The sequence below is a fragment of the Cucurbita pepo genome, chromosome LG18 (genome assembly GCF_002806865.2).
Source record: "Cucurbita pepo subsp. pepo cultivar mu-cu-16 chromosome LG18, ASM280686v2, whole genome shotgun sequence".
In the NCBI taxonomy this organism is placed as follows: domain Eukaryota; kingdom Viridiplantae; phylum Streptophyta; class Magnoliopsida; order Cucurbitales; family Cucurbitaceae; genus Cucurbita; species Cucurbita pepo.
In genome coordinates, this window is record NC_036655.1 from 6,529,001 (window position 1) to 6,539,951 (window position 10,951).

The following is a 10,951-nucleotide window of genomic DNA, read 5'->3' on the forward strand; positions in this document are numbered from 1 at the left end:
TATAATTTTTAAAAATTATAATCTCATTTGACTTTTGAAACCTTCAGAGAAAAGGAAACCACATTCTCTTCAACCAATTGAAAATGCATTAGAAAAAGGAAGAAAAAGTCAAAATCGTAATTTTGTTGTTTAATAATGAAAAAAAAAAAAAAAACTATAACCACTAAAAATGGCACCATAAAAATAAAAATAATAATTAGAAAAACCCACAAAGTCAATATTACCCACAAAACATAAGTCCCCATAATTTCTTTCCATTTTGCCTTCTCTTCCAATCACATTTTAAAGAAGTTATTCATGATATTCATAATTAAAATTATCATGAATAGTCTTCTTTAAAATGTGATTGGAAGAGAAGGCAAAATGGAAAGAAATTATGGGGACTTATGTTTTNAGAATGAAAAAAAAAACATTATTAAATAATTAAGTTTTTTTTTTCTTTTTTAATATTTATTTTTCGGGTCTCAAATTTTTTTAAAAATAGTGGAAAAGTATGTAGCCAAAAAAGGAAAAAAGAAAGTAATGATTGATTTAAATGGAGAATAAGATGAAAAGAGATGGAAGAGAATATAAAGACATGTCTCAAATTTCAGTTTAGAAGTATTTTTTTCAATTTAATTCTTATTATTTAAAATGTTTCAACTAATACAAAAACATGACTCAAATCTATCGCCAGTAGATATTATTCTTTTTAAATTTTTCTTTACGGGCTTTTTCTCAATATTTTTAAAACGAGTATTGGAATATAAACAATGTCTCCTGCCACTCTCTAATCAACGTGTGATTTCACTAGTACAAGAAAAAATACATTTTTTTTTTCTTTCAATTTTGTTGGTTGGCGATAAAAACCAATGAAGATGAAGTGTCGTTATCATGGAGCATTATATTTTAGTTCCCATCCCATGCCATTATGTATGGTGAGGTTTGAAACAAGCGGCTGGGAGAACGACATGTCGTCAAAATCTTCTCATCCTTTTGTCGTCTCGAAAAGCCAACCAATCTTCTATTTTTCTATTTCTTGTGGGTCTTATATCTTATATTTTATTATAAGCTATTGACGTAAAAAACATAACCAAAATTAATGTTTCTCCTCAACCTTTAATATCGGATAAAATTAATTAATTTACGTATTGTTTCACCATACTCATAATAGTTATTAATATATATTTCAAATATATTCATTCATTATTATTTTTCTTAATTTTTTTAAAAAATAAAAATAACTAAAAAAATAAAAATAAAATTCATTTTGTTCCATATATTTGAAACGTATAATTATTATATATATATATATATATATATATATTATATTATATTATTGAGAATTAGTGGAGGAAGATTTTAGTGGGCCTTAGTAATGAGGAGAAAAACGAAAATTTAATTGTAATAGACCAATCATGGGCTTCAACTTGGGCCTCCTTTTCCAATTTGGGACATTATAATTTAATATTAAAATATGAGCCATAATAACAAATTTTTAATTTCTTTTAATAATTTTTTTTTTTTTTTTTTTTTTTTNATTAAACCTCTTATTTCAAAACGCACTAAATCCCACTTAAAATACAACCGGTTGGTTTTTGGCAAAACTCTCATGTCTTTTAGCTTGAGCCAATTGGAATATGCGAATCACATATTAAAATCCAATATATTCTCCTCTAATATATATTCTACATGTATTATTTTATTTTATGGATCTTAAAATTATAATAATAAAAAATTTAAAATATATTTGTCTTTTACATATTTTAATAAACATGTTCGGAAAAAACAAACATGTTTCCTCGGAACCATACAGGCAATGGATCAAATAAGAAGGTTATAATTTAAAGAATGAAAGTGCCAATGTGATGCATATTATTGAATTCATTGATGCAATGACGTCACCCGAAATAATGTGGTATTTTATAGGTCAAAAGTTATATAATGGTGAAAAAGGAGAGTTCCAATTTAAAATATGATGGTCTTTCGTAATGGTTGCCAATTTGAGAAATTTAAAACTAATTTAGTGTTCGAATATTATAAAGAGAATAATGAATAAATTATTGGTATCTGATAAAAATTTGTTACATGATACCAATTTTCTGCTTATAAGCTACAGAAGTCATCGAGGATTATGAAAGCTTTTTATGATAATGAAGGGTAAAGTTGGAAAAAGAAATCCATTATTTTATATATATATATATATATATCGATGGAATCAAGGTTCGTTTTAATATATATAAAATAAAATAAAAATTGGATAAAGTATTTGCTTTTCATAAGATTCATACCTAATTCTTTCACCATAGAAAAAAAAAAGCTCTTTATGAGAGATAAGATTATGAATGGAAAAAGCAAATGCAATTAAAATTAAATTTTCATTTTACTCCTTTTGCACAGTCATCACTCACTCAAAAAATGGTTCCTTCTCTTACTTGTCTACCCATTAAAATATTTTAGAGTCCATTAATTATATTAAAAAAAATTACACTTTCTTTTTAGTAGCTCAATCATAATTTATTTCGGTGAAAACAATTTTGTGAGTAAAAACAAAACACGTTAAAAAAAAATTAATTGTGTGATCGTGATACGAAGATGTAGAAAAATTATAGAGTCATCCAATATTAAAATCCATATTTTAAATACTGATCTGAATTTTGAGAATGAGACATTAAATCCATACTTAGTATAAACGGAATATTATTAAAAAAAATTAAAAAGAATATTATTGGTATTACAAATTCTTTAACGAATTTTATTAATTTTATATATCTTATATAGATTTGCAATCAGACAAAAAAACTTTGTCCAAAGTGGCTTTTTATTAATTACAAGAATTATTGATATGTATAATAATTATAAAAATTATAAAAATTATTATTATTTTTGCAAATGGACTAATACCTATTATTTGTTATTTATTAAGATAGGAGGTCGACTAAATAGTACACTTTTCAAAGTCGGTGAATTAAAAAAGTAATCTTTTTATTAAAATCACGTTGTCATCAAATCATTCTCATTCACTTAAATTAATTTAAGAGTAAGCTGTATATCTTCGATCATATTTATTAATTAATTAAATTTTCGACACAATTTTATAATAAAATAATATATATATATTTTTTTTCTTCCTTTTATTAATTTTATCGAAAGGAAATTATAGAGGGAAAGTTAAAAATTATTATTTAATGTAATTTGGTTGATGACGTGTAAAACAAACATATTATAGGGCATTGGCAGGCGAATTCTTTATTAAAGTTTGTCCGACGTGGAAGACTAAGCTCAATAGACATACACTACATTTTGTTTCATCCTTTTCCCTTTACAAAATAAAAAATAAATAAAAATATTTATTTCCTTTTATGCCCGTTTGAATGGAATGGGCTAAAATAATTGTCTGTCGGTTTGACCCATATAGTTTAAATAACAAGTATTTAAATATATTTTAAAAAAGCAAAATATTTCATTTAAAATTTTAGAAAATATGCTAAAATATGACTATTTTGGGATTAAAAAAAAAACAATAAAGTTTATTTAAAATTTACTAGAATTTGAAATAACTCAAAAATCTACACACATTATGTTTAAATGGTTGATGGATGGAATTGTAAAATTATGAATTTGTTAATAAATTTAAATAAAGTGTTATTATTACAAATTCATATATTTCTAATAAATTAATAATATTGACTCAAATTATTGGTTCGTACATATTAAATCAGCAAAACACCTTTTAATAAAATAATTTAACTTCTAATTTTTTTTTTCCTTTTCTCTCCCAAACATTAAAATTTGGACGTCTCGTGCAGAGAAATATAAGTGAACTTTTCCACTTTATATTTGCAATAATGTAACGATTAAATAATTATTTATTTCAAATAAAGATTTTGCAGAACATGGGGCAACCTGGAATACTATATATATATATATATTTTCGTGTAATTTTTAAAATTCCCAATTTATTTGATTGTGAGTACAAATTTATGGATCTAATAGCTCAAATCCACCGCTAATACATATTGTCTACTTTAATCTGTTATACGTATGTCATTAACTTCATAATTTTAAAATAAATTTATTAGAGAGAAATTTTTATCTTCTTATAAGAAATACTGAGTTCGTCAGTTGTGCGTGGGTGATGTGAGAAATGAGATGTCAAGATCATTTAGTTTGAATCATATTTTTGGCAACAAATTGAGGTTGCCAAAATATGGGTGAATGTTAGGCATTAATCCCTGTTAGGAACTAAAAAAATTAAAATAGAAAGTCACCCAGATGGAAATTAATGCATGATAACGGTCCAATAAGGAAATTATATATTATCTCAAAATATTATAAATTTATTCTCTAATATTTATTTTAAATGGTCTAATTATATCTATTAACTCTTTAAATTTGTAAGATTAATTATATACTCTATTAAATATTTTTTTTTAATTAATTTTATAAATTTATTAAATTAAAAAATAATACGATAATTGGGGGATATAAAGAAATAATGGTTTAAGATGCTTTTATTTTTTATATATTTTATATTTTATAGGCGCTAGGCATGTTAATTAATAATAAACTATGAATTAAATCTGGTGAGTTAGGCTAATATTAGTAATTAATTAACCCAACGCGCATAATAAATGTGCTTGTGTGGATAGCTACCTGGATTCCATTTCCCTTTCATTCTATAAACCGCTTGTTTTATGTAGCCTCCTTCACACTCATCCAAATTCTTCCCTTTAAAATGATAACTTAATATTTTATAAATTAGGTTAAATACAATTATTTTAGATTACATTTTCATTCAAATTTAAATTAATAGAGATTATATTTTTTAAATCGGATTAATCTATACTTATCTTATTCATCTTTATCTTCCTAGGTAAATTCCATTATTTAAATAAAAATTAATTGAAATTAAATAAAATAACAGAAATTAGGATTATATTTTGTCTATTGGTTGCAATACTATGTTGGGTGACTTCTTGAAAATCTTTACGAAGACCCCACGTGTAAAAAAATTAAAAAAAAAAAAAAAAAAAAAAGGTAGAACATCCACCGGCATCTTCCCTTTATAAAAAGGCAAGTCACAAGCTTTAGGCTTCATTATTTTAAGGTTAGCCATTCTTCCAATGCCCCATCATCAATCCTCTCCACGAAACGCCTTCTGTAATTGAGTAACGTTTTGGTAGCATTATCTGGGTTAATTCTCTTTCTCTTCCTCTAGAACACTCAAAATTGGTAGCTTGTTACCATAACCACGCAATTCTCGAGAGAATCTTTTTCTGTTTATCCAACTTTGATTCTATTGGCTTGCACTGAAAAGGCTGCCCATCGGCGTTACAAACTTTTATGTATTTATGCCTTTTTATTTGCAGGGGGTTTCAATAGTGAGAGTCCACGGAGATTATGGCGGCGGCGGCGGCGGCCGGAAACAATGGTGGCGCGTTGCAGAAGAGTTACTTTGATGTGTTGGGGATTTGCTGTTCTTCAGAAATTCCTCTGATTGAGAATATATTGAAGGAAATTGAAGGGATTAAAGAGATTAAAGTGATTGTCGCTACAAGAACTCTCATTGTTCTTCATGATAATCTCCTCGTTTCTCAAGCACAAATTGGTACGCTCAACCTCCATCTCTATCCTACGTGGATTTAAAAAAAAAAATTAATTAAATTAAACCAATTAAGATCATAATTTTCATCTTAATATTTATAAAATCACATCACAAAATTTGGGATAAAATTGTTGTTATTTGTTTTGTAAATGAGAATTTTTTAGATGGGGGGGGGGGANAGTGGAACCCAATTAAATAAAGATGACGTGTAAAATAAATATGGTGGGTCCACCCTCATATATTCTGTTTCAAGTGACTGGTGACGTGGAAATTGTTTCTTTTTATAAAGGAGAATAATTTCCTTTTTTCACGTCACTTCCTATTCTCTCATTTTTCAACGAAATATTTGGTGAATTAATTTATTTTAATAATATTAATTTTTAAATGGGAAAATCAAAATGTTACAGTTAAAGCCCTAAATCAAGCAAGACTTGAAGCGAACGTTAGAGCATACGGAGACCAGCAGAAAAATCACCGGAAAAAATGGCCCAGCCCTTATGCGGTGGCGAGTGGGCTGTTGCTGCTGGTTTCGTTTCTCAAATATGTGAATCCTGTTTTCAAATGGGTGGCTTTGGCTGCCGTCGCCGCCGGTATCTGGCCCATTGCCCTCAAAAGCTTCACCGCCGTTCGCCATCTCAGAATCGACATCAACATTCTTGCTTTAATCGCCGGTAACAAAAAAGTTTTAATTATAAATTTTAATATCTAATTAATTGATAATCTTTTCGTTGTTTAATGTATGAAACGACGGCGTATTAAACGTCGCGGTTAGGACACTGGCCGTGACAGCGTTAGTTGCATGCTTTACCTGCCTTCAACGACGATGCACCCACGTGGCCATTTCTATTTTATTTTATTTTATTTTATTTATAATAAAAGAATTAACAATAATTATGAAACTTTTAATCTAAATAATAATGAAATTATTGCAGTGATCGGGACAATTGTGCTGAATGATTATTTGGAAGCGGCCACCATCGTCTTCCTCTTCACAATCGCCGAATGGCTCGAATCCAGAGCCGGCCACAAGGTTTCTTTCTTTCTCTGAAATAATGTTCACTGCAAAAACAATCGCTAATGTGATGGTTTCGATTCAAGTCGATTGAATTTTTAGTTCATTCAAATTATGCAAATCTAAAACTCAACCAAATTATGGAACATGGAAAAATGTGCTTAGGCCAACGCCGTCATGTCGTCCCTTCTAAGCATCGCCCCTCAGAAAGCGGTTCTAGCCGACACCGGCGAAGTTGTCGGCGCCGACGAGGTCAAAATGGGGACTCTGCTGGCGGTGAAGGCTGGTGAGGACATACCCATTGATGGAATCGTTGAGGAGGGAAAATGCGAAGTGGATGAGAAAACCCTTACAGGTGAATCTTTCCCTGTTGCCAAACAGAAGGATTCCACTGTTTGGGCTGGTACCATTAATTTAAACGGTAATCTCTCTCTGTTTCATGAATTCGTTTCTGGTTTGGAATGTTAGGGAAGTTTTTGATTGTGGGGTCTTTTCGATTTAGGCTATGTTACTGTAAAAACTACTGCTCTTGCTGAAGATTGTGTGGTGGCTAAAATGGCTAAGCTGGTTGAAGAGGCTCAGAATAGTAAATCTAGAACTCAAAGGTTTATTGACAAATGTGCTAAATTCTATACTCCAGGTATGCCCACCAACTGTTTGAATAAAGTCCTGTAAAAGCCACGGCTGCTAAAGTTCGTTTTTCTGATATGCAGCTGTTATAATCATATCAACTGGCATAGCGGTGATTCCATTTGCTTTGAGACTGCACAATCGCAGCCATTGGTTTCACTTGGCACTGGTTGTGCTAGTGAGCGCGTGTCCCTGTGCACTCATCCTTTCGACCCCTGTTGCGTCTTTCTGTGCACTTACCAAGGCAGCAACCTCTGGCCTGTTAATCAAAGGAGGTGACTGCCTTGAAACTCTTGGCAAGATTAAGATCATGGCTTTTGATAAAACTGGGACAATAACAAGAGGTGAATTTATGGTCACTGAATTTCAAGCTCTTGATAAGGAAAATATAAGCTTAGACACATTGCTATACTGGTAAGTGCGAATCATCCTTCTATTTTGTTGAAGGGTTTATGCAGTATAAGGAAGCTAATGATTTTTGTGTCAAACTTTGCCTCCTCCTTTCCCAGGGTGTCGAGCATTGAGAGCAAGTCCAGTCATCCAATGGCAGCTGCACTTGTTGACCATGGAAGATCACTATCCATTAACCCCAAACCTGAAAATGTGGATGACTTTCAAAATTTCCCTGGAGAAGGTGTCCATGGGAGAATTGATGGGAAAGACATCTATATTGGAAATCGAAAAATTGCTACAAGAGCCAATTGTGCAACAGGTTGGATTTTTCATGTAAAAACTAGAGAGTTCTTAAGTTTTCTGTTTCGGTGGAGAGAACAAAAGGCAACAACTTTTTCTTATCATCCTAACTTTTGGATGTAAAAATTTCCAGTCCCAGAGATCAAAGATGAAGCAAAGGATGGAAGGACTGTTGGATACGTTTTCTGTGGAACTACTGCAGCTGGTATATTTACTCTATCTGATTCTTGTAGAACCGGAGCTAAGGAGGCCATGGCTGAGATCCGATCTCTCGGTATAAAAACAACCATGCTCACCGGAGACAGTTCTGCAGCAGCCTTGCAAGCACAAAAAGAAGTAAGCATTCTATCCCCTGCATTGCATATGCAACATTGGTGTCACATAACGTGCATGTGGCCATGGGCAACACGCCTTGGACAAGCATGACCGTGACAATTGACATATAGATTTTTCACGTAGCACTGAAGCATATAGATCCCTCAAGAACTTTTCACAGAATCGATCCGTTTGTTTGGTTGTATGCTTTGGCATGCTTTTGGTTCATGATTCTTATGAAGCAATCCTATTTGAGTTATATTGGTTATGTTGGATTATTCTTATGCTCAATCCTTTAGCAATGGCTAGTTTAAAACCTAAACTATTCAGAACAAGTAATAGTCCTTGTTACCATATATGTAAAAGGCCTACAATCTGTTATTGGAAAAGAGAATATAACGTTTCACTAACCTTATGTGCAGTTGGGAAAGGCTTTAGAAACAGTTCATGCAGAACTTCTACCTGAAGACAAGACAAGACTCATCAACGACTTCAAAAGGGAGGGACCAACAGCCATGATTGGAGATGGTTTAAACGACGCCCCTGCCTTGGCGACAGCTGATATTGGTATATCAATGGGAATCTCTGGTTCAGCTCTCGCAATAGAAACTGGAGATGTAATTCTAATGACTAATGACATCAGGAAAATTCCAAAGGCCATTCGACTCGCAAGAAGAGCTAATAGGAAAGTAATCGAAAATGTGATTCTTTCGGTCGCTCCTAGGACTGCTATACTCGGCCTGGCATTTGGTGGTCATCCACTTGTTTGGGCAGCTGTTCTTGCTGATGTTGGTGCCTGTGTGCTAGTTATCCTTAACAGTATGCTCCTGCTGCGAGGAACTGAAGGACACAAAGGGAAAAAGGCTGGCATGTTTTCTGCTTCTCACTGTTCCTCCAAACATAAATGTTGCCATGTTGGTAGCCATTCAGAAGAACATGGTGGTCACACCCACGATCACGGTTGCAGCAATGAAAGTTCCCACTCTTCTAGTCATCATCAACACCACCATCACCATCACCATCACCATGAGCATGAGGACTGCGGCTCTCTCAAGAAAACTCATAATGGTTGCTCAACTCAGAAATGTGCTTCTACGTGTGATTCTGGGATGAAAAAATCGAGTTCATGCAAGAAAAGTAAACTCGTGGACTCATGTTCTAGGGCGGATGATCCTGCAGGCAGTGTAAAACCCTTTGAACATGAGCATTGCGTCCATAACAACCAGCCCGATGAACATGAACATTGCGTCCATAACAACCAGCCCGATGAACATGAACACTGCGTCCATAACAACCAGCCCGATGAACATGAACACTGCGTCCATAACAACCAGCCTGATGAACATGAACATCATACCCATTTTTCATGTGATGATCATCATGTCGAGGACGAACATTACTCTCTGAAGAATACACTAGAGTTTTGCTCGTTTCCGAGATGTGCATCAAATTCATGTGAGAAAATCCAGTGCACAAGCTCACCCGCCAGCCTTGATGGATCTGCAGGCAGTGATGAGCTCCATGAAAGTGGATGTTGTACTCATAATACCCAATCTGCTCAACATGATCATGAAATCCAAACTCTCAAATGTGATTTGGATGACAGCCACTCATCCAGTCCTGATCATCATAATGGTAATGGCTGTTGCTCTCAAAAGAACGCTCAGAAGGTTTCTTTATCTCATTCAATGTGTCATTCTGAGACCTGCAATTCAAGTCCTTGTGGGAAAACCAAATGTGTGGATTCAACTGAGAAGCAACACACGCCTGAAGGCAGTCTAGAACTCCTCCAAGACCATAACCATTGCCACCAAGGAAGCTGCGACACTTCCAATTTCGTCTCGGAATCCCAGGAAAACCACAGGAAAAATTGCAGTGAACCTTGTAAATCAAGACCAATAAGCAGGTGCACAGAAGATGAATGCACGGAAAGGGCTGAAATGACAGTTGATTGTGCTGAAGCAAACGAGCACCACAAGATGAAACAACATCATTGCCATTCTCATTCGAGTCTTGAAAATGAAGGAGTTCATCCTCATTGCAAGTCATCAAATGGAGATAACGACGGAGCAATCAACAAAACCACAAAAATCGAGCTCGAAGCAGCAGACCATTCGAACCCGAAACACGGCAACACTTGTAAGGCTCTGGAAAACAGAGAGACAAACAACAACTGTAAAACCTGCAGAAGAGGAAGCTCACAACTCAAAATTGGCAAAACTTGTGCAGGCTTGAAGAAGAACAGAGAAATACGTGGGTGTTGTAAGAGCTACATGAGGGAGTGCTGCAGGAAGCATGGTGATATCAGAATGGCAGTCCGAGGAGGCTTAAACGAAATCATCATAGAATAGATCATGTAAGCTAGTTCTTATGTAACTATGCTTTCCCATAATACCATTTGATGAAAATGTCATCACAGAAAGCATCATTACTAGTTATTACTACTGTATGAATATGATGTAATTGTTGATATCCAAGTGCAGGAAATAGTTTGATATCTGTGTATGCATGAGAATCTCTCTGTTTCAGTAATGTTGATGAACAGAGACGATTCGGAATGGCTTCCAATTTGCAGTATAGTGGGAGTGGGAATCATGGGCTTAGACCCATGTTTTTGCAGGTTTTCTTCCCCATGTCATCTCAGGAATTTGTTCTCCATGGATAAGATTCGCCACGACTCTGCTCAAAACTGAATTCTAGCCGATCATCGGCTC

At 33.4% G+C, this 10,951-nt stretch overlaps 1 protein-coding gene across 1 annotated transcript; it reads left to right on the top strand.

Moving 5' to 3' along the window:
• The first annotated feature begins 5,072 nt into the window (after positions 1 to 5,072).
• Positions 5,073 to 10,856, top strand: LOC111780596 (cadmium/zinc-transporting ATPase HMA3-like). Its single transcript, XM_023661037.1, has 10 exons — positions 5,073 to 5,175; positions 5,352 to 5,590; positions 5,995 to 6,258; positions 6,520 to 6,617; positions 6,765 to 7,020; positions 7,102 to 7,239; positions 7,313 to 7,643; positions 7,739 to 7,941; positions 8,056 to 8,258; positions 8,660 to 10,856. Exons 2-10 carry the CDS (start codon positions 5,383 to 5,385, stop codon positions 10,586 to 10,588), a joined length of 3,630 nt encoding a protein of 1,209 aa, XP_023516805.1. The 5' UTR covers positions 5,073 to 5,175; positions 5,352 to 5,382; the 3' UTR covers positions 10,589 to 10,856.
• The last annotated feature ends 95 nt before the right edge of the window (positions 10,857 to 10,951 follow it).